Below are 24,744 nucleotides of genomic sequence, written 5' to 3' on the forward strand. Positions count from 1 at the left end.
GAAGGGCAGAAAAATGGCCTTTAACCGTACCGAAACTTCTTTTTTATAAAAATATATAGCCTAAAACCATCTCAGGATCTATAAGAAGCTTCATTGTAAAGGAGAACCATAGCGGTTCAGCGGTTAGCCAGATCCTTCGGAAGAGAGACAGACAGAGAGACAAACATCCAGTTACTTTATTATAAGGATTATTTTTCAGAAACATATTTATTCTGAACCTGGCGGTGTCAGATCTGTTGTTCTGTCTGACGGTTCCTCTCACGGTTATGGACGCCATGACAAGCCGCTGGCCGCTGGATAACAGCCAGGTATGCAGATAGAAAGATAGATAGATTAACGGCATGTTATTTAGGCATGTTAGAATTTTCCTATCGATTTCAAACTTTACATGATGATTCCTGTAATAGTTAGGTACAAGTTAGAAAGCATAGCAACTCTATAATCGTTAACAGAATGTCCATACGTCAATTTTAAACATATTGATTTTTAACTTTTTTTTGCCCTAGAGGCCTATAGTGGCGTAGCCGCTAGAAATTTATAATGTAATACAAAATTTTATCAGTGGAAAACCTCGGAGAAATTTTTTTTTTCTCAGTTAAAATATCTGCTCCTTAATTTTGAACTTAAAGAGTTTTATAATTTTGTTTATATCAATTTATTTGTTCTATTTGACTAAAATCAAAATAAAAGGACGCTTCAATAATTAATTAATTTTATAATCAAGGGCGTGCAGAGGATTGTGGGTGGGGGTGGGGGCATACATTTCCAGCGCGGGGGGGGGTTAAATTAACCCCCTTAAACGTTGAAAGCCTTATAACCCTTCTCCAAATTAAAGAACATACATACGATTACCACCCTCATTTAACCCCCTCAAAAAAGCTTGGACGTCCTAGGGAGGGGGCGAGGGGGTACAGTTCACCACCCCCCCTGGAGATATTTTTGTTGGGCTTAGATGGGGATGGATTCATGTAGAGACCTGTCTAAAATTTAGGGTCTAGATAAACCTCTCTCAAGAAATAATTATGAGGGGGTGTTTACTACCACTCAACCCGTCCCCCCCCCCCCGCCTTTGCACGCTGAGTATAAAATTTAATTAAGAAAGAATGAAGGACTGAGATGAACTGAAAATTGATTACCCATTTGTTCCCTAATTTCCGAAGTTGTACAACAGATAACCCAACTATTGCAAAAGCTATTTTCAGCTACTCAGGTCAAAGGGAAAGGATAAACATAATTTTATACATTATACATTCAAAATTTTAATTTTCAAATTTAGATTTTTGAAGCTTTTTTAGCTAGTAGTAAATATTGAGATAGGATGAGGGTGATACGTACAAAAATGGAAACTAAGATTCAGCTGACCAGGACTGAACTTTAAATAACAACAAACTCATTATATTGTGAATTAGAAATATGTTTAGAACCAAAAATATTTTAAAGTTAGTATGTTTTTCAACCTATTTTAAAAAAAATTACACTATTCTAAGACATGAAGATATATTTCGATTTTAGCAATCATTTTCAATTCATTTTGTCTAAAACAATATAGGCATGAGACATTAGATAACAGCAAATATGATCAAAGATATTAAACATACATTTATATAGAACAATGTCACAAATTATTTTGAATCTTAGGTATCACCATAGAATACAGATGACTACTGAAAAAGTTTGAAATACAAGATTAAAACATTAGTTTTTTAAAAAGGAGGAGTAGGGAATAATTCTTGGCCTTGTTTAAGTTATGGGGCGGGGCATAGTTTTAATTAAAGGAATTTTTTTGATGGTTAGGAAATAGGCGGAGTTTTGGATGGTGAGTTTGGTTGAAGGCGGAGACAGAAGAAAAAAACTGGGAGGAGACAAAAAAGTGGGAGGAGTGGGGGGGTTATGAAAAGGTTATGAATTTATCTTTGTCCTTGGTTGTTTATGGGCGGAGATTTGGATTTTGAAATCTGTTAAAAAAATGGGTGGAGTTATTCCTGAGATGGGAAAAATTTTTAATCTTTATGATATCCTGCTTTGTTTAAGTTTTAGGATGGAGGAAGAATTGGTGTTCTTTTGAATTAACCAAAAAAGTGAAAAAATGTGTACATTTTTTTGATGAAACATGAGATGAAAACTACATGGTATAAAATGTTGACTTATTTGAGAATTTTGGAAGTATAATTTGATGATGCAAACAATTGATTTGAGTTAAAAGATAACCTGAATATCAAAGAAGCTTAATCCTTTGAAATGTTAACTGTGTTTTAAAAGTTTTTTTTATAACTATTTTATTTTATAACTATAATACAGAAAAGATAATGATAATTTATCACATTTGAAGATAGACAGCTTTCCATGGATGGTAAAATGATAAATTATAAGATTAATTTTGTTTTTATTCGTAGAAAACTGATACTAATTAAGAAACATGATTTTTCATTTTTTGCGGAAAATTCTCTGTAATACGATGTTATATGTACATGATTTTTTAGTATGGTTATATCCCAACAAACTGGAAAATATGTATTAAAAATTTTCCATTTTTTTTCTAGAAAATGACAAACATCAGCATTTATCCAATTACTTCTAAGATCTACTAGAATTTTCTGATAATTTTTGCCATCAAATTAAGTTTTTTTGTAACCATTATAGAGTTGCTACGCTTATTAAATCATACCTGACTGTTATAGAAATCATCATACAAACTTTAAAAATGTATTGGAAAACTCTTACATGTCTAATTTAACGAAAGTAGCTAACCTTTACGGACCGTCCCTAATTATAGAAGATGTTTTGCTTTTAAAAATAAACAATATAACATAAAAACTTTAAAAGAGGCATTGCTAGTAATAAAATTACGCGAAACACTTAAAATAAATATAAAAATAATTGATTTAAGTGCAATTCACAGTAAAATTTTCATGGTAACGAATTTCTCCAAAAAATCTATGAACTTTAAAGGCTGCTAACGGCTAAACGGTGGAATGTATAGATTTTGCTCACACAGAATTTGCAAATAATCTGTATTAGCCATTAATCAAAACTGCACAGTGTACATAAATTAGCGAAAAAAGCATCTATTGAGCGTTTTTTTCCTTCAGTGAAGGTTTCCCTGTGCATCATTGGATCTTGGCTATTCCAGATTATTTGTAGGCCTCCCTATGCCGCTAAACACGGTGTGCGGGCATGACATGCACGATCAGCCGTTTGTCAGCTAGCAACCTTTAAAGATCATAGATTTTTGGAGATAATCGTTACCAGGAACATTTTATCGTAAACTGCGGTAGATGTAAATAATTATATTAAAATATACAATATTGTTGAAGGGTCATTTAACTATCTAACAATTTAAAAATTTAGTTATAAATTGTAATGGAAAATTTATATTAACATTTATGTGTGGTAGGGTGAAGCGGTTCAACCCTACTAAGCGAGTTCGGTCAAAAGAGCCCCTAGCCTTAAGGATTCTATCAATAAAGTACTACAAGTAGTTACTGTTTGAATGTTATATTTGAACTGAATATATACAACAAGTTAATGGCTTTATATACAAACAGATTACAATAATGGGTTAGGTAGAAAATGGGTGTGGAGAAGATGGGGAGCCTCAGCCAGGTGAATAGTAGATGGATAGGCTCCGGTAGGGGGTAAGGTAGACGTCCCCCGGAAAAGGGTAGGTTACTGGAACATGCAGAGGGGAGGGGCAACTCCATCCCCATATCAGCGGGTGATAAGTTGACCGCTTTCTTTGATGGTCAAACAATGGCAGAATGGGTTGGCTAGAATTGTGATAAGGAGGGGATTAACGTCTGGGTGTTATCGGCAGTCCCGGAGCATAGCATGCTCTAGGAAAGGCCAATCTGTCTGTCCGACTACCACATATGTACTATAATAACATAAATACAGAAAGTACTTTCATAAATTTTTTTAAATGCCCATTCTTATTTTTATCTATCTAGCTCTTTTTGTTAATTTAGTTTAGTAATGTCTGAATTGTCCTATCGATTTCAAACTTTGCCTGATGAGGAAAACAGTAAAAGTGTCTGACTATGACGTCAGAAAAAATTAACAATTAACCAATGAGAAGCCAGTATTCACAATGGTAAAATATATAGCGACCTCTCATTGGTTAATTGTTCATTTTTCTGACGTCATAGTCAGACACTTTTACTGTTTTCCTGATGAGTCCTATAACAATTAGGTACAATTTAGGAACCATAGCAGCTATATAATCGTTACCAGAAAGTCCGGACGTCCATGCTGATTTTTAACTTTTGTGTTTTATAATTTTTGTATTAATTATTCCTAGGACAACAAGGCACAACATTATAAATGACATTTCTATTAATATTATTTTTCGACTAAGTAGCAAAATAGCATGTATATGCAAGATACTGTTTATAGAGATTTTTTGCTCATGATATTGTGTTTAGTGTTGTCCCAGGAATCATTATTTAAAACAATCTTTCCTATTCTTGCTACGCCTTCTAAATCGTACAGGAAACACCATGCCCTGTTTGAAGTCAATAAAACAATTTTAACAAGCCTTAATTACAGACGTTCCGCTTTTAAAAATTACATTTTTTGTTCTAGTTGCCGTGCCTAGTGTTGAAGACGCTGCCGTGTGTGGCCGTTATTATGTCCTCTCTGACCATTGTGGTCATAGCTGCCGACAGATACAGGGTCATCGTACATTCATCCTCCAAACAGGTAACAACAATGGACGGGTATGATGGGGGGGGGGGTTTCTTTGTATTTTCACAGTAGCTTTTCTCCTATTTGTATCTCCTGCGAGGGGCTCTAACCCTGCGGGGCAATCAACTAACCCAATATAACCTAACCTAACCTAAAATAACCTATAAAAAGGCATTTTAAAAATACGACGAATCGCCCCTTAAGCGGAGTTTCCACGAAAGGGACTATACCCTAATGGACTTTAAAAGCATTGGAAACCAATATATTTTACAGACAAATGTCCCCTCTCTCTCCCCGTATATAATACTAGCGACTTCGCCCCTAGCCTCTAGGGGCTTTGCCCCAAGAGGTTTTATCAAAATAATTTTTGTGTTTTAGAAAAGTTAAAAAATTTTTTTTTTTTGAGGTGGGGGTATTTTTCATTTTTTGGGGGGTTTAAGGGTGTCCCAACCCCCAAGAAAATAGTTATAAACCTTCCCGGGACCCTGTAAAGGAGAACCCGATCGGTTCAGCGGTTAGCGAGATCTTTCGCTACAAACAAACAGACAGAAAAACAGACAGACAAACAAACAGAAAAACAAACAGACAGGCATCGTTCTACTTTGTATTATAGATAATGTTTCAGTACTGGTTTCATAATTACTGGGATTTTGCACCAGAGGTAGATTCTTGAAAAACTTTTTGGCTCACTGCCCTACTAAAATTAGTGAGGCTCGTTAAAAGTTTTTGTGAAAAATCCTCAAAAATCGAATAAAAAATCTATAAAAATTAAATAAAATCATAAAAGTGTTATTAACATAATATTTTGTTTAATTTTTGTACATTTTTATTGCGATTTTGGAGATTTTTCACAAAATTTTTTAGGGAGCCTCACTAATTTCAGTGAGGCGGTGAGCCAAAAAGTTTTTTTTTAAGAATCCACCTCTGATTATCATAAACTGGGATAAAGTAATTCTTGTTGCTGGCTAAAATAATGTCCAACTTCGTTACTCTATCTCTTATGGTCCTATTGGATGAACAAACTGACCAATAAGTAATGTCAATGCTAGCAACCTAAATTAAAATCAATTTTTCCGCTGTCATAATATCCACGTATATTCTATATTTAGAAAGAAAAATAGAAAAGGAAATCTACACAATAAATCTTTGAAATCAAACATTTGTCACGTGGCACGGACAGACGTATGGACAGACCATAGTTATAAAGCTAAATCATATCATATATTATATTTTATATATACTAAAGTAACAGTATGTTTGTTTGTGTGTACCGAAGGATCTCGCTAACCGATCGGGTTCTCCTTAACAGGGTAGCTTCTCATAGGTCCCGGAAAGGTTTATAACTATTTTCTTGGGGGGTGGGGACACCCCCAACTCCCCCCAAAAATGAAAAATCCCCCCCCCCAATTTTTAAAAAAAATTTTAAACTAAAATTTAAAATGAGAGGGGGGCACTTTAAATTTCTTTAAAAATCTAAAATAAGAAATTGGTTTATCAAATTCGACTATCTCCTCCTCAAGTGCCCCTAGAGGCCTCTAGGGTGCGTAGCTGCTAGTATTTTATAAAGTAGTAAGGGATTTTTGTCTATGCTTAAGAACTAAATTTGGCCGATTAGGTTCTCTATTTTAAGTAAGCTTCACATAAATCCTGAGATGTTTTTAGGCTAATATAATTTCATATTTAAGTCGTGGGATTGTTTTAAGCTATTTTAAGCGCTCTTATGATACAGAGCCCCTAGGTGCTAGGAACGTAACCGCTTATATAAATGAATAAATTTAAATTTAAATTTAATTATTAAGTATGTATGCGTAATTAATAGGGAAAATTAAACCATATCAAGTTTAATTAAATCCTATTTAAACATTAATAATCGAATTATTATATTATGTGGATGTTGCACCAGATTTTCATGTACTTTAATAAAGTGATACTCGTAGCTGGTTAAGATAACAATACACCTCATCCCCTTTTCCTTTTCCCCATCCCCAACGAACTGACCAATAAATGAGGTCCATATAAGTAAGCTAAAATTACAAATTTTCCTCTGTCCATATATCTACGTATATCCTATATCCATTGTAGGGTTGGGCCGGATATCCTGTCTGGCCGGTTATCCGGTCATTTTAAATATCCGGCCGGATACCGGATATTAAAACTAACCGGTTACATGATATTCGGCTGATTCTTGACGCCGGATATCCGACCGGATATCCGGTAATTTGCCGGATATCGAACGTTGGCCAGATATCCGGCCGGAACAGGATATCCGGCATTTGAAATGAGCCGGATATCCGGTATCCGGCCAAAAGAGTATCCGGCCCAACCCTAATCCATTGCAAAGGGATAAGACAATGAGTGATAAATTGATGCACATCCTCAATGATGATACACACATTTGGACACTAAACTTTATATACCAACTAATCAAAATTCAATAAATTACCCAAAGTTGTGAAGCCAACGAATAAGAAAAAGTTATTGTAAATTCCAATGCACATCTACTTAATACAATGTTATGTTTGTCTGTTTTTCGTTCCTGCGTTAAAAGACAGATATTTTAAAGGTTTCGTGATTTTCATTGAGTTTAGCATATCTCTTACTTTTCTTGGTTATGACACCTGAACATCTATTCTTGGTCGTTTGCCAATTCTATGATTTTTTTGTGCCTCGATCTTTATGAATGTTGTCCTCCTTGTTTAGCTTACCATCAAGGACTTGCTGGGAAGTATCCTCTACAAGTTTATTTAAGAGCATTTGAAGTTTAGACAATTAAATAAGATATTGGGCAAATTATGCCTCCAAACATGAAGAATATAAAGTTCATATTGTTTACAATTATAAACTATTAACAATCATTTTTCTTACTTGTGTCAAAATTCAAATGTTTTGTAACTATTTCTTTTTTTAAATTGTAATCTTAAGCATATTAAAAAAGTCTTAAATGCCATTTTTTTTAAACAGTAATAAAAATAATAAAATTGGATGTGTAAAGTATTTTTAATAAAAAGATTGTAAAAAGTCTTTTAAAATTCGGACGCCTAGCGGCAAAATTCAAAACTAAAATCATTACATAGTTTTAACCCTTTATAGACGGTAAACTATAAACACAGAATGTTATAATTATTATAACAGAAATCATAATTCCTACTAGTCTGATGGTATTCTAGAGGCCTCTAGGGGCGTTGCCCTAAACATATAATGGATATTATATACATGAATATATTGACAGATAAAATTTTTTCTGTCAATTTTGGTTGATTTGATGGACCTCATTAATTGGCCATTTCGTTCATCTAGTAGGAGGGGAGGGGATGCGGTAAAAGGAGGTGGATGGGGGTACCGTTTTTTAGCAAGCTGCGAGCATCAATTTCTTAGAGTACATTAAAATCTGATACAACATCTAAGTAATAATATGTCGATTAATATAACTGTTTTTACAATATTTTTTTTTATAACTTTTTTGTCAAAAATATTGAATATCAAACAGATACCTCTGATTTAACATTCTTATGATTTAACCAAAAAAATATGATAATAGTTATTTCTCGACAGCTTTTCGCGGATATTATAATAAAAAATATATAATTTTAAACAGTTTCGTTAGACCCCTGGGGACTTACGCCCAGGCAAACAAAACTTGTTTTAATTTCATGACTTTTAATTTAATAATCGTGAAAATTGTCTGTAATACGATGCTATACATTTTTTAAAATTGTGGCTGCAGTTCTAATCCAGTGGATATTAAGCGGTTTTGAAGCCATACTTGAAAATGATTAATCCCTATAATAAATAAATTTATTGAGCATGAAATTGTCTATTTAAAAGAGTAATTTGGTTCAAAGGAAGGTGCTCAATTTTATCTTATTCTTATAAGTTAAATATATTTTCTAGTATCCGCTTGCCTAAAACCGGTTCTCAGCCATACTGAAAAATAATGTACATATATCATCGTATTAGAGACAAATTACCACGAATATTAAAATAAAAATCATAATAATAATTCCAGCCTTGTCACCCCTCGGGTCAAACAAAACTGGTTTTAATCTTGATACTTCATTTTAATATCCCCTCTATTGTATGATGCTATAAATAGCTATTTATTGTACAATGTCCCCTCCCTCCATTTAATTTTTTTTCGTCTGTGTTTTGATTTAAAAACAAGGATGACAACATCCATAAGTAGCGAAGAACAAAATTTCGTGGATGGGAATGACCGTCATGGTTGTTTTCTTCAAACAACAGGAAATTTAATTTTGATATCTATAACAGAAAAAATTTTGAAAATCGGATCATAAACACCAAAGATATGGGGAAAAATGTAAAAAATTTAAAAATAGCCAAAACCCTGCAAAAAGGCAGTCTGACCATTATTGTTGTTTTCTTCAAACGACGGGAAATTTAATTTTGACATCTTTAACTGAAAAAAATTTGAAAATTTGACTAAAAACACCAAAGATATGGGGGAAAATGTAAAAAAATATAAAATAGCCAAAAACCTGCAAAAAGGCAGTCTGACCTTCACAGTTGTTTTCTTCAAACGACGGGAAATTTGATTTTGATATCTATAACTGAAAAAATTCTGAAAATCGGTTCATAAACACCAAAGATATGGTGGAAAATGTAAAAAATGTAAAAATAGCCCAAAACCTGCAAAAAGGCAGTCTGACCGTTATTGTTGTTTTCTCCAAACGACGGAAAATTTAATTTTGATATCTTTAACTGAAAAATTTTTGAAAATCTGACCATAAACACCAAAGATATGGGGAAAAATGTGGAAAATTTAAAAATAGCCTAAAACCTGCTAAAAAGCCGTCCGACCGCCAGTGATGTGTTATGGTCAATTAAGCTCCCCGATGATGGGAATGTTCTCAAAAAATTTCAGCATTCTATCTTTTATAGGAGCTGAGTAAATCTCATTTCCCCCATAGCGTTACGGACGGACTGACGGACTGACGGACGGACTGACGGACTGACGGACGGACATAGTGAATTATAGAGTAGCTTCGCTACTAAAAACAAGGATGACAATATCAATACGTAGAGTAGCTCAAATAACTTTTGAATGGACACACCGACAAAGTAAATTATTATATTTAGTTGAATACCTCAAATAGCAGCTTATTATAAAATAGCATTTTCCTCATCGCTTTACAGACGGACAGACAACGTGGAATTATAGAATAGCTTCGCTATTTATAAAATTTAATATATTTAATTATCCTATTTTGACCCCCATTTCTCAAAAAAATGTCGTACTAATGGAACGTAAAAAAATGTAATTTGTAAAAACTCATTTAATGTCAGTACACAAATCTTTTTTTTTAACGTTTAAAACGTGTTAATGCCTTAGGTACTAACAATTTTCTTTTTTTAGTGGCAAAGCTAATTCTACTTGGCTGTCTGTCTGTATGTCAGTCCGTCCGCAACGCTGTGCGAGAAGTGTCATTTTCTCAGCGGCTTTTCAAGATAGACGGCTGAATTATATTTGTAAAGATTCTTTATATTATTTAGCATTCAGTTTACAATTTACTTTGTCCGTCGGCCTGTCATAACATATCAATTTACTGTTATTTTTTACTTAAAATACTGGATACTATGTATCTAGATTATCCTAGTATTTAAAGTATTGAGCTTTTTTGTTTGTAGCGAAGGATATCGCTAACCAATAAACCGATATGGTTCTTCTTTACTAGGGCTATTTTATTTTTATAAATAAGTCTGGTTTAGGACATTTTTCTACCTTTCAATATCAATATCAATAGATGCTAGTTTTATATGTGTCACAAATTTACCACGAAATTTGTTGAGCTAGGACAATGTTAGCTTTATTTTTATATAACCTTTATTTTATCATGTACTCGAAATTTTTAACATTTTCTCATTTTTGGTTATTGTAAACTAATGCACCCTCCCCCCCAATCCCCCCATAAACCCCTCTGACGTCTAGCCGTCATTATATATATATATGTGCTAGCGGCTTCGCCACAAGAGGCCGCTAGGGGGGGCGAGGGGAGAAGTCATCCCCATTTTTTTATTTTAGGAAAGAGGAAAAACATTTTTGAGGGATAGGGGGGAAGCTTCACAAAGTGTCTAAAAAAATCAGTCATGTTTCGTAATAAAAAAGAGGGGTGAGAGGAGAAGTGGGAAAGAAAACCCTTAAAAAAGAGATGGATAATCCTTATTTTTATGACGTCGCATGGTTTATTTTCTTTATAAATTTAAAAGATTCGTAAGATGGTAAGGGTAATTTTTTCATAGAAATATCCTTCGGTACATACAGGCACACAAACACACATTGTGTTACTTTTATTTTGAATAATTGTCGTTTTCATGTGATTTTTGCAATTAGGATTCCTAGGACCATTGGGTATTATTTTATAAGCGAAAAAGCTCCATAAAAAAAATGTTAGGATCTACTGCAGTTTGCGGTAAAATATTGCTGGTAACGAATATTGCCAAAAATCTATTAATTTTAAAGGCTGCTAGCTGCCAAACGGCTGAACGTACAGATCATGCCTGAACACTGTTTTAAGCGGCATAATAAGGCCTACAAATAATCTGGAATAGCCATGAACCAATAATGCATAATTATCTCGCAGTGCAGAGAAATGCGCGAAAAAGGCCTATTTTACGCGTTTTTTCTTCAGTGAAGCTTTCCCTGTGCATCATTGGATATTGGCTATTCCAGATTATTTGTAGGCCTTCTTATAACGCTTAAAATGGTGTGCGGGTATGATCTGCACGTTCAGACGTTTGGCAGCTAGCAGCCTTTAAAATTCATAGATTTTTAGCAATATTAGTTACCAGCAATATTTTACCGTTAACTGCAGTAGATCCTCCTATCTGTAAATTTGGGATGGTTAAAAATTTTGAACTACAAATCAGTTTAATTTTATTATTATATTTCTAAATGTTCGTTTGTTTCACAATTTAACTACCTAAATGTGTTTTTAAAGGGTGAGGGTGAGGGTACAAGAACGTGCAATCTTTTCATTTTGACAGGGGTAAAATAAGGGATTTAAAATGTTTAAGGGGGGTAATATATATAATGTATTTGTTAGAATTTTAAAGGGGGTAAAATTAGGGGTTTCAAAATCAAACACCCAAAACCCCCCAACCTTGGACGTCTATGAGAGGAGACATTTCTACTGGCAAAATAAAAGATTTTACCTAACTGTTTTACTTAGCTCTTTATGTAAGTAAAATTGTGGTCTTTCAAGAGGAAAATATGATATCAGCAGTTTTTACACCTAAATAGACACTTTAACAGCATAGCACTTTTACAAACAGGGTCTTTACTGTGTATAATCTTAGTTTGGACTTAAAGGAAGCCTGCAGAAAATACATAGCTCTAGCTGAAAGACTTAAAACAGCGTAAAGTGTGTAATAAAAAATGACGTCATACAATACAAAGGACAACTGATAGGCCAGTAAAAAGTTTACCATTGGTTAATTACAATGTATACTGAACTATCATTGGTCATTTGTATTATATGATGTCATTTTTAATGGACACTATACTCTGTTTCAAAGACCCACTAAAATTTTATTCTGATATGCCTATAACTTTTTTGTTATTAAAGCTGGAGGCTTCAAATTTAAAGTCTACTTGTGGCAGTCTAGACCGATGTATTTCCTGCAGGCTTCTTTAATTGTGCTTGTATCATGGACACAATTTTGAATTTCTAAATTTGTTTTCTTGTACAGGCGTAATTGGATGTTATTTGACACGTGGAAACGTGATTGGTTTATTTTAGCGGCCAATCAGAAATTTGTATACTTAAAGTTGTGTCTCTTCTATCCAATGAATTATCTAAAGATACTGTGACATTTTACCTTTCTTTTATATAAAACGTGTTGGTAAAAGTTTATCATTGCAGGGATCCACAGGTATAAGACAATGGATGATTAATTGTACACCCCAAAATATGGAAAATAAAACCTTCTGTAGTTTAAAATTGGTGTTAAAGGTTAAGTTTCGATTCTTCTGATTTGTTGAACCCAATCACAATTTTTTAGAAGTCCTCAAAGTTACTAAGCCATCAAATAAGAAAACGTGCTTATAAAACTTTGGAAACCATATTAATTTAGTTTACTGTCCCCTTCCCTACCATCATTAATTATTCAACATTCCTAATTTAATTACAAGAGGATTTTTTGTGGCAAGACCCTGGGCAGGACCTGATAACATTTCATACAGTGTACTGTTGAAATGGATATATTATTACTTGGATCTTACACCAGATTTTTAAGTTCTATAATAAATTGACCTCTGTAGCAGGCTAAAATAACAATCTCCCTTCCTTCTCCTTGTCATATTAAACAAAACAATAAAAGGGGGGAGGTAACCTTCTAGGGGCTGTGATTCAGCCAATTAATTCCATTTGAAATTGAAGAAAATTAAATATTTTGTTGGCGTAGAGTTGGCGTAAAACTTTTTTTTGAAAATGTAAACGAAGGGAAGTGGGTAACTGGTAACTATCACCCAAACCCCTTATAGCCTAGTTACTTGGGGGTCAAGGGTGTGAAATCTTCAGAAGATATTCAAAAGTATGAAATCTAATTGAGTTGCTTCGCTACTATAGATAAAAACGCAAATAATTTACAGTACAATTTCCATCTTATATAAGTTCACAAAAAATATAAAACCAAGAAAAATATTTTACAAAGATTAGAAGGTTAAGATACATTAATTAATCAATATCAATATGACCGCTATTATGCTATGACTTTAATTTCTATCCTATTTAAGTAAACCTAAAACTGTGGTAGGGCCGGATATCCGGCCATTTTCAATATCAGGCCGGATACCGGAAATTTAAACAATCCAGATACCGGATATCCGGCTTATTTCTAATGACGAGGGGTGGTATGCAAATGTTCTAAATTGAACAAAAAAAATCTTAAGAGGACTTTACCATTATCACTTCTGTAGATTAAAATTGTTAGTAGAAAAGTTTAGACGCTGCTAGCCTATACCAAGCAATCAAGATTCTATACATTTTAAGCCTATGCATAAAAGAACCGGCTTGTAAACGTACCAGACCAGGAACAATAAGTAAATGTACACCTACAATGATAAACAAAACTAACCCTTCTATCGATAAATTAATTTGTATGGAAAAGTTTGAGCACAGAAGTTTGAAACTTTGAGTGTTATTTCGCCATTATTGAAGAACAAACTGGATGAATGTTTTTTAAACGCTCTTTTTAGATCCTTCACTAACTGCGCTTAAACTTTGTTGTTTTAGCCAATGTATATGCAAGATTGCTTTTATAAAAAATGTAAATTTTTGGGTATAGCCCATTTCGTGATATCGGCTCTTAAGGGGCGTTTCGTCGTATTTTCACAGCAATGTTTCTCCTATTTCTTGCCCCTGCGGAGACAATTGCCTTACCTTGCAAGGCAATGAACTAACCTAATATAACCTATCAAAAGATACTGTGAAATTACGAAAAAACGCCGTAAGAGGTAAATTTTGTAGTGAAACATTTAGTGTGTTCGTTCTTTTTTTGCTTTTTAGATTAACCATTCCTACAAGTGTTAAAACACATGATTTTATGTAAGAGAAATTTGTCCGGGCTTATAAATAAATTCAATTTGTGTACAAAAAATTCCTCACAAAGTTCCTATGATACAGCAATATTTTTTGTTTTTAAAAAAACCCTGCAACATCAGCATAAAGTGTATCGCGCCTTATTTGTCATCTATTCTCTTATCCCTTAAGATTCTAATGATATAATCATAATAGAATTGAATCAATTGATTTATAGTATAGATTTATATACAGATAACTACCCCCCCCCCCCCTTTCATGACCTTTTTTGTCTGATAGCAAATTATTTTCTGCTACTTGGCTGTTTTAATGTTCCCGACACCATTGGTTGATTTTCAAAGACCCAATTGAGAGTCGTCACAAGGTCTTTGTGATAGGGAATAGTTTCATTCTTTCATCGTATTATAAACAGCTTTCCGCGGATATAGAATGTACAATTATAAGATTAAAACTAGTTTTTTTTAGCCCCGAGATGCCGAAGGCACGGGTTAAAAAAACTGGTTTTAATCTTATGATTGTACATTTCTATATTCGTAGAAAACTGGATATAATACAATGCAAGACATAGTTTTTTCTGTGGACGAGAACCGGTTCCTATCCACCGGATTCGAATGAATACGAGAAATACAGTTATTTATCCCCTTCTCTCTTTTGTGTTTTACTCTAATTTTGAATATGCTTCTAAAAGAATATTATAATTTAATTTACTTAAAAATATAAATTAATATTATTAATCCTTATATAAAAAGTAAAAGGATCTGTGTCTGTGTGTCTGTCTATTTTGAAGGAATTCGTTAAACGTTGAACCGATATTTTTCTCCATTAAATTGTAGCTTTTTATAGGTCCGGGGAAGGTTTATAACTATTTTTATGGAGGGTACCGACACTCTCCCAAGAGAAATCGCTCCAAGAATAAAAATGACTACCCCCCAAAATTTGTAAACTAAAATTGTATGTAGGGGGGTGGTGGAATAAAAAACGTCTTATAAAACTTTGGGTACTAGTGTAATAAAGAGCCCAATGTCGTCTCCCTCAATCACTGGTTTGTTACAAACATCGATGTCAAAAATGGGGAGTGTTTACATTTAGATTGCCCCCATCAAACATTCCATACCTCTCATTTTACCCCCTCCCCCTTCATATTAAAAGCTTGGACGTACTTGGTTACATAATTAACATTTATTTTCCAGATTTTAATCTACATTTTTAGCTGAGTTTAGAAAACGGTCACACTTCTTAATAGATATAGGATATACATGGATATAACGTCAATTTAGCTTGTGAATAAAGACCTCATTAATTGGTCAGCTCGTTCATCCAGTAGGAGGAGATTGGGTAAAAGGGGTTGATTCATTATTTTAGCCAGTTGCGAGAATCGGTTTATCAGAGAGTGCATAAAAATCTGGTGCAACATCCAAGTAATAATAAATCCATTCACTTCTTTCTTTTACTGTTTTACTTATGTAAAATAAATTAGATTTAGGTTCATGTGACGTGAAGAAAAATTAGGAATGGAAATAATAAATAGAAAGAAATATTTGGGGGGTCAGTTAAGTAACGAGTTGGGTGATGAAAATGGCCTACAACCATCCAAAGTCTTAAATTTCAAAATAAAAAATAGCCTAAAACCACCCTGGGACCTATGTAAAGCTAGATGGATCTTAACGGACAAAACTTAATTCTTTACATAATGAAACTAGCGTTTTTTAGGGGCAATTTATCTTCCCCAAAATGGTTATAAACCTTCCCTTTGCCCAAAAGAGAGATTTAATGTATTAGAGAACCATATCGGTTCAGCGATTAGCGAGATCCTTCGTTTCACGTACAGACAGACAAACCTTATGTTACTTTTATATAAGAGTATGAAAATTTAGTTTAATTTATTTTCAACTTTTTATATTGTTTTTTCATTGTTCTTTATATAATTTGACAAGATAAATTTAATTTCCAGTATGCAGACAATAGTATACTTATGTACTGTATAGAGAGGCAGGGATCTAAAGGGATAAGCCAATGGCCGATAAATTGATGTAAATCCCCATTCCCATATAAACACCCCCTTGAATAGTGGATGTAAATATTCATTTATTTCCCGGAGGTAATCATTTATTTCCCGGAGGTAGTCATTTTTAGAAGATTTTAAATTTTTTTTGGAAGATTTTTGAATTTTTATTAATTATTAAAAGAAACTTGATATCAGGGATATAAATGATCATAGCCGGGAAATAAATGAAAATTAAAAACCAACATTAAACCACATTTTAGCATAAAAAAATGAGTTTTTTGTTTAAATGAGAATGATATTCCTGTCCAGTTTTTTGTTTAGGAATGAATATTTCTTACCCTCGTGAATAAATGATGACCTATCGGTCCATCATTTATTCCCTCGGGTAAGAAATATTCATTCCTAAACAAAAAACTGGACAGGAATACCCAATTGATTATACACAAACTTATTTCTTCAGTACATTGCAATTGGTGGTTGAAACGTTTGGACGCGCTTAATACACTAACTAATAAAAATTCAAAAAAAAGTCCCCAAAGTTGTTAAGCCATTGAATAAGGAAGCGTTTTTATAAAACCTTGGGGACTAGTGTAATAAACAGCCCAATGTCCCCTCTCTCTCTGGAATGAAGGAAATCAGAAAATTCCCTTATCTTGCAAGTAATCTTCCCCACGTAGTCATTGTATAGAAGTAACATAATATCTGTCGTTCTATGTGTCTGTAGCTCAAGATCCAAGGCAAAAGAACCGGGTTAACAAAACTGGAATAATTTTTATGATTTTAATTTCAACTGACTAGGAAAATTGTCTGTAATACGATGCTATGTATACATGATTTTAATCCACCAGATATTAATCGGTTTGGAAGCCATACTGGAAAAATATTTAAAAAAAAAACATTTAAGTTTTTGACTTATATTTTATTGAAAAATGGAAATACTAAGAAATTATATAAAAGTATAAAATAGCTGGCAGCAATTTCATCACTAAATAAGCAATTTATTATTCAATTTACCTTCAAAGTAGTTTAAAATCAAGGATCTAAGGGATAAGACAATGGCTGATAAATTGATGTACATCACCAATATTGATCACAAAATTACACCTTTTGTAGATTAAAATTAGTGGACGAAATATTTGAACACTCAAGTTAATGAACTAACCAAATTAAAAGCCCTCAAAGTTGTTAAGCCAAATAATAATAAAACGTTATTATAAAACTTTGGGGACTAGTGTCATAAACAACCCATTGTCCCTCCTCTCTCTCTTTCTCTCGTTTAGAATATATACTAACAAGGATGACAACATCAATAAAAAGCAAAGCACAAAATCACTTAAAATCGAAGGAGAATCCTGACCAGAAGCTTAACCCTTACAGATCGGGGGGGGGGGGGGGGGGGGTCATATTGACCCCCCCCCTCTAGTTTTTTCAATGTCATTTTTTTTGTAGGTAAGATAGAGAGTTGTGACTTCATGACTTTTTAAGTTTAGTAATTATACGTCGGCAAGAGTTGATCTTATAAGGATAGCTGGTCTGTGTCGGTCGTGGTGTCCGGTCAAAGTCGGTTGGGTAGCAACAAAATTAAAAAAAAATTCTAAATAAATCTTAATTTCTACATTATGACTTTTGTGTTTAAGGTAGAAACCTAAAATTTTTTTGGTGAATACTTAGATATCAATGACCTTATGAGAAAAGTGGTGTTATGACCGTTTGACCGCTCCCTGACCGACTTTATGACCGATTTTTGTCCGGCTTTTACTACAGACATATATCATGAATATCGTGGCTTCTATTACAGCTAGAGACCTATAATTTTTTTTGGTAAATCCTTGAGCAACAATAAACAGATAAAAATAATAATTGGCGCCGCCAACCGCCGTTTTACCGCCGTAACCGCCGAAAATGGCGGTTTCCGTTATTTGCCGTTTTTCGGCGATGATCAGAAAAAGTAATTTTTTTGTTATGAAAAATAAAAGTTCGTCCTAAAATTTGGCCATCCTAGCAGCAAAATTGGCCGCTCTACAGCTGTTTTAAAATTTAGCGGCTGGCCGCTAAAAAGCGGCTAAGGAGCGGCCTGACTGCTATGACTAGAAAAAGTAATTTTCTCTAAAAATACACATGAACCACCAGAAAAAAATTTTACGTCTTTATCTGTAACAGAAGCCGAGATAGAGGAGGGGGTCAATATGACCCCCCCCCCCCGATCTATTAAGGTGGGAATAGGGGCCCGATCTGTAAGGGTTAAGGAAATTTTGAATATATATTTATATTATAGTATTATAGTCAGCTTTCTGCAGATATTAAAAAAAAAGAACACAGTAATAGTGTCTGACTGATTATGACGTAACAAAAAAAAATTAGCCAATGAGAGGCCGTTATTGACCAATGTTAAAATTTATAGTGGCCTCTCATTGGCTAATTTTTTTTGTTACGTCATAATCAGTCAGACACTATTACTGTGTTCAAATTAAAAATTATAAGGTTAAAACCAGTTTTGTGGGCCCCACGAGGCCAAAGCCTCTGTCTAACCAAACTGTATTTTAATATTATTAGAAAACCGGCTATAAAACAATACGATACATGATTTTTCTGTATGGCTGAGTACCTGTCATAATCCAGCGGATATTAATCGGTTTCTCTACTTTTCAGTGCAGCGTGCTGGGAGCGTGGATAGCTCTACCAGTAATTCTACTACTGTCCATATTTCTCTCCTCGCCGTTACTCTTTGCTGCTAAACTCGAGTCTTTGGATGTTCTCCTGGTAAGTATAGCCTAACTTTCAGTGAGGGAGGGGACAATGGACTGTTTGTTTATACCTAGTACCCAAAGTTATGTTATGTTTATTCGTTGGCCCATAAACTTTGGGTACTTTTATGCAATAAGGAATGTGGCTGACAGACAAACAAACAGACAGACAGACAAACAGACACACAGACAAACAAACAAACAGACAGACAGACAGACAGACAAACAAACAGACAGACACACAGACAAACAAACAGGCAGACAGACAGACAAACAAACAGACAGACAGACAAACAGACACACAGACAGACATTCTATTTAGGAGAAAGTTATGGGACTCTTAGATAAGTATACGCTGACAGACAGACAGACAGACAGACAAACAGATACACAGACAGACAGAAATCCTGTTACTTTAAAAAAATTTGTTTAGGAGAAAGTGATAGGACTCCCTGACAAGTACAGTCTGACAAACAGACAGACAGACACACAGTCAGACACACAGACAGGCATACAGACAGACAGACAAAAATACAGGCACACAGATAAACATCCTGTTACTTTTATAAAAAATGTTTAGGAGAAAGTGATGGGACTCTCAGACAAGTACAGGCTGACAGACAGACAGACACACAGACAGACATCCTGTTACTTTTATTTAAAAAATGTTTAGGAGAAAGTGATAGAACTCCCTGACAAGTACAGGCTGACAGACAGACAGACACACAGACATACACACAGACAGACATCCTGTTACTTTTATTTAAAAAATGTGATGGGACTCCCTGACAAGTACAGGCTGACAGACAGACAGACAAAAAGACAGACACACAGATAAACATCCTGTTACTTTTTTTTAAAAATGTTAAGGAGAAAGTGATAGGACTTCCTGACAAGTACAGGCTGACAGACAGACAGACTAATACACAGACTAACACACAGACAGACAGACAGACACACAGACAAACATTCTGTTATTTTTATTGAAAATATTTAGGAGAAAGTGATGGGACTACCAGACAAGTACAGGCTCAAAGCAAAGCTAATTCAGATTTGTTATGAGGTAATACTAGATCCTGTATGGTTCTCCTTTTCAATGAACCTTTTTATAGGTCCTACTAAAGTAGTTTAACTATTTTTAAGGAATGTACCACTTCCCTCCCAAGAGTTATCATTCCTAAAATTTATTTCTTCTTTTTCTGTCTCTTTAGCAGCTTTTTGGCTATTCTTATATTTTTTTGTCATATAAAATAATGTATTTTTTTTACGACGTACGGATGGATCCTATTTATAGAAAAGCACCGATACATAATTATTTAATTTTTTTATAGGATTGGACGTTTGGGTTGAGAAGTCGAACCTCTAAACATGACAGATTATGGTAAGAGTTTGTGAAAAGCTTCGCATAATTTTTCGAAAACGAAGAAAGTCGCCTAATGTGACGTCATATAAATGAGGGATTATCCATCTCTTTTTTTGGGGGTTTTCTTTCTCTCCCCTCTCTTTTCATTCCTCATTTTTTATGACGTCAGGATTTTTTTTGAGCGACTTTCTTGGTCTTCAATTTTTCCAGTATGGCTTCTAAACAGATCAATATCCGGTGTATTAGAACCGGTTCTTGCAGCCACACTCAAAAATTATGTGAAGCATTATATTTAATTTAGCCCGTGCATTAAATCTCTGAGCTAAAGAACTGGTTTTAATCTTATACTTGTACATGTTTATATCCGCGGAAAGCTGTTTAAAATAGGATGCGATAAATAACTATTCCACAGTTAAAAGGTCCTAAAAAGGCCTCACTTTGTAAAATCGTTACATAAAAGAAAGGCTATGTCTGTGTGTACTAAGGGATATCACTAACCACTGAACCGATATGTTTCTCCTGAGCTGGATCTTTAAATCATTTTAGTGGTGAGCCAGATCGGGGTGAGCCGAATTTCAGCCAATCACAGCGCGGCATTTCATAAAATGCTGTGATCGATCATTGGTGGAAAGTTGGCTCACCCCGATCTGGCTCACCACTAAAATGATTTAAAGATCCAGCTCTGTACAGATTAGCTTTAACAGGTTTATGACTATTCAAAAATTGGTATATATTTTTCATTTCAATATCCGCGGAAAACTGTCTATAAATTTTTTTTGTTTAGGTTTACGTTATACTCAAGTGGCATACAGTTTGTTTTACCCTTTGTTATCATTTCTATCATCTACAATAGAATATACGTTTTTCTACGGGTAAGTTGGGTTTTTAGTAGCGCATCTACTCTATAAGTATGTCCGTCTGTCTGTCTGTTTGTAAGAAACCGTGTTGGGTAAACGTGATTTTCTTGGCTGCTTTTTAAGATGGACGGCTGAAATTTTTGGTGAAGATTCCCTACACTGATGGGCCTCCAGTATATTATTTGCTTTGTCCGTCGGTCTGTCAGTCAAAGGTCAAAACTTATTTTTCTAAAGAAGGTTTTGTAATTTAACTATCTAGGTATATATTTTTCTCGTATTCATTCGAATCCGGTGGATAGGAACCAATGAGAATCTAGTACATAATGGTACAAACAGACACACAGACTATAACTCTGGACATCCTATTACTTCCATAAAATTTACATTAAAGAATTATTGTATAAAAGATATTAATTGTTTTTTTTCTCGTATTCATTCGAATCCGATGGATAGGAAACGGTTCTCATCCATACGAAAAAACTATGTCTAGCATCGTATAATATCCAGCTTTCTACGAATATAAAAATGTACAATCATAAGATTTTTTAGCCCGTGCCTTCGTCACCTCGGGGCTAAAAAAACTTTTTTTAATCTTATAATTGTACATTCTATATCCGCGGAAAGCCGTTTATAATACGATACGAGAAATAACTAATATAGATACTGAATTTCTGCTCTATGCCTCAATTAGATTTAAGTTTATCTGCTTTGAGCTACTTATGGATGTTGTCAGCCTTGTTATCCTATTATATAAAGTAGTAAGCGTTTTTTGTCTGTCCCGAAGGATCTCGGTAACCTCTGAACCGATATTGTTCTCCGTTACAGTGAAGCTTCTTATAGGTCCTGGGAAGGTCTTAAACTATTTTTGGAGTGGTTGTCTTCACCTCCCCCCTCCCCCAAAAAATGTTTTTTTTAAATGGGATGAGGTCGACTTTTCCCCCTCCTACCAGTGCCCCTAAAGGCACTCGAGAAGGGGGAGGAGAGAAATTTTTCTAGAGGCGATTTCTCTTCGAAGGGTGAAGATATCCTTCCCCAAAAAATAGTTATAAACCTTCCCAGGACCTACACGAGAAGCTTAATTAAAAATAGAACCATATCGGTTCAGTGGTTAGCGAGATCTTTCACTACAGATAAAAAGCTTACTACTTTATATGATAGGATTATATTTTTATTCTTATGCTTTTAAAATGGAGGAGTGGGGGGGAGGGTTCTCTAAGGAGGATGTTTGTCCCATTCCCCAAAATAGTTATAAACCTTCCCTGGACATATAAGAAGCTTCACTGTAAATAAAAAGCAGCAAGCGAGATACTTCGATACATACACATACACAAAAAAAACCATAGAAATCCTTTTACCTTTATACAAGAATAAACGATTCAGTTTTCTCATTTATATCCTTTTGTATTGTTTGGTCGAATTCCACAAATTTTGAAAATAATTGACTTTTCTTTATATTGTTGTTTGCCACGGATCTTAAGGGATAAGACAATGGCTGAAAAAATTATGTAAATCCCCAAAATTATGAAACCCAAAATTAAACTTTCTGTAGATTACAATTAGTGGTTGAAACGTTTGGACACTCAACTGAATAAACCAACTAATCAAAATTCGTTAAAAGTCTCCATAGTTGTTACAGAAAACGTTATTGTAATCTTTGGGGACTAGTGTAATAAACAGCCTAATGTCCCCTCCTCCCCTGGTTATTTGCAGAGAAAATATAAAATTAACAGGACATCTGTCTGTTTGTTTGTACCGAACGATCTCACTAACCGCTGAACCGTAATGGTTCTCCTTTACAATGTAGCTTCTCTTAGGTCCTTAGAATGTTTTTAATTATTTTAAAGGAGGGTACTCAACCCTCCTATTCTTAAGATGAACTGACCCCTGAAAAAAAACCGTCCCAAAAAATATTTGTTTTAATTTTTCTTTAAAAAAATAAGATTTAAGCCTAGATAAATTTTATCGTATTCTAAGGAGCTTACAATAGGAAAATAAATAGAAAATCCACATTATTATTTAGCTCAATGGATATAGAATACATGGATATATTGACAAGGGAAAATTCGTAGTCATAGGTTTCTAATATGGGCTTCTTTTATTGGTCAGTTTTATATTAGATTACTCCCCTTAAACCTTTGAAACCCTTTACCTTCTCAATATTTTAAAATATACATTAGATTATCCCCCTTAAAGCTTTAAAACTTCTTATTTAACCCCTAAATATTTTTTTTAATACATAAAAATTACCCCATCACACTTTTATCCAAACAATATATATCCTTGGTCTAGAGTTATCCCAAGTCATTAAACAACAAATAGTTTGGATCTGGTGCAGTTAGCGGTATAAATGTTTCCGGAATCGATTATTTACAACAAAACTAAGAACCAGGGATCTGAGGGATAAGACAATGGAGGATAAATTAGTTTACATTCCCCATGATGATTTACGAAATTTTCCTTTCACTAATATTGAAGTTATCTCGCAGCGCACATCAATCAACTTATTTTACAGGAGTTTTTTTTAGCCAAGAGCTGGATCTTTAAATCATTTTAGTGGTAAACCGGATCGGGGTGTGCTAGAGGTGGTCCGACGGTGGGCCGACAATGCAGCTAAAAAACATTGATTTTAAAAAGATTTTTGTCGCGGTCCGATCCGCGCCGGTACAATATTTTATATAAAACTTTTATATAAAATATTGTACTGACACGGCTATAAGTTATAAATTGTTTTTTAATAAAACAATAAATAATTTATTTTAAAAATAATTATAGAAATGTTTTCACAATAGTTTTGCAATAAAATATTAAACTAATCGAAAAAAAATATTTATTTATTAAATACGGTTCACCCCGATTTGGCGCGGTGTCTACACTCATCTAGTGTAACTGCCTATGTAACCGGTTTGCCTATGCCCTTTTGATTTAAAGATTGGTATCAGATGCGCCGATCTGGATCGCCCCGATCTGGCGCACCACTAAATGATTTAAAGATCCAGCTAAGCTCTCCCTCTATCAGTTATTCTTTGTTATTATTCAAGATTACTAATAGGCCTTTTTAAAAGAGAGGCTTTTCTATAATTCAGGTCTGGCCATAATTTTTAGTTCTTTTAGTTAATTTAGCCGTGTTAAAATTGTCCTATTGTTTTCAAACTTTGCAAGATGATTCCAATAACGTTTAGGTATGATTTAGAAAGCGTAACAATTCTATAATTGTTACCAGAAAGTTCATACGTCCATGTAAAACATGTTCATTTTAACTAGCTTTTACTACAAGTCTTTATGTGATGTAATTATCCTTTATATTTGAGTTAATGTTTGTTTTCCCTACCATTTTAGAGCCTCGCTTTTATGGATGTTGTCATTATTGTTATGACTATGTACAGGCATAACATGTACGTTCAGCCGTTTGGTATCTAACTGCTTTTTAAAAGCAAAGCTTTTCTATAATTAGGGTCGGTCCGTACGTCCGTCTGTCCGTACGTACGTCTGGAACGGATAGCTTTTTTCGTTAATTTAGGCATATTAGAATTATCCT

General features: G+C 34.0%; 1 protein-coding gene across 1 annotated transcript in view; it reads left to right on the plus strand.

The window, feature by feature from the left end:
* LOC145330446 (neuropeptide F receptor-like) overlaps positions 1 to 24,744 on the plus strand; it is an 88,663-nt gene that overhangs the window by 9,378 nt on the left and 54,541 nt on the right. Inside the window, exons 4-9 of the mRNA XM_080175080.1 lie at positions 200 to 308; positions 4,582 to 4,698; positions 18,895 to 19,005; positions 19,987 to 20,052; positions 20,321 to 20,370; positions 21,137 to 21,224. Coding sequence (XP_080031206.1) covers positions 200 to 308; positions 4,582 to 4,698; positions 18,895 to 19,005; positions 19,987 to 20,052; positions 20,321 to 20,370; positions 21,137 to 21,224 — 541 coding nt within the window. The remainder of the gene's footprint in view (positions 1 to 199; positions 309 to 4,581; positions 4,699 to 18,894; positions 19,006 to 19,986; positions 20,053 to 20,320; positions 20,371 to 21,136; positions 21,225 to 24,744) is intronic.

The sequence above is a fragment of the Acartia tonsa genome, chromosome 10, assembly GCF_053477335.1.
Source record: "Acartia tonsa isolate MP-2025a chromosome 10, ASM5347733v1, whole genome shotgun sequence".
NCBI lineage: Eukaryota > Metazoa > Arthropoda > Copepoda > Calanoida > Acartiidae > Acartia > Acartia tonsa.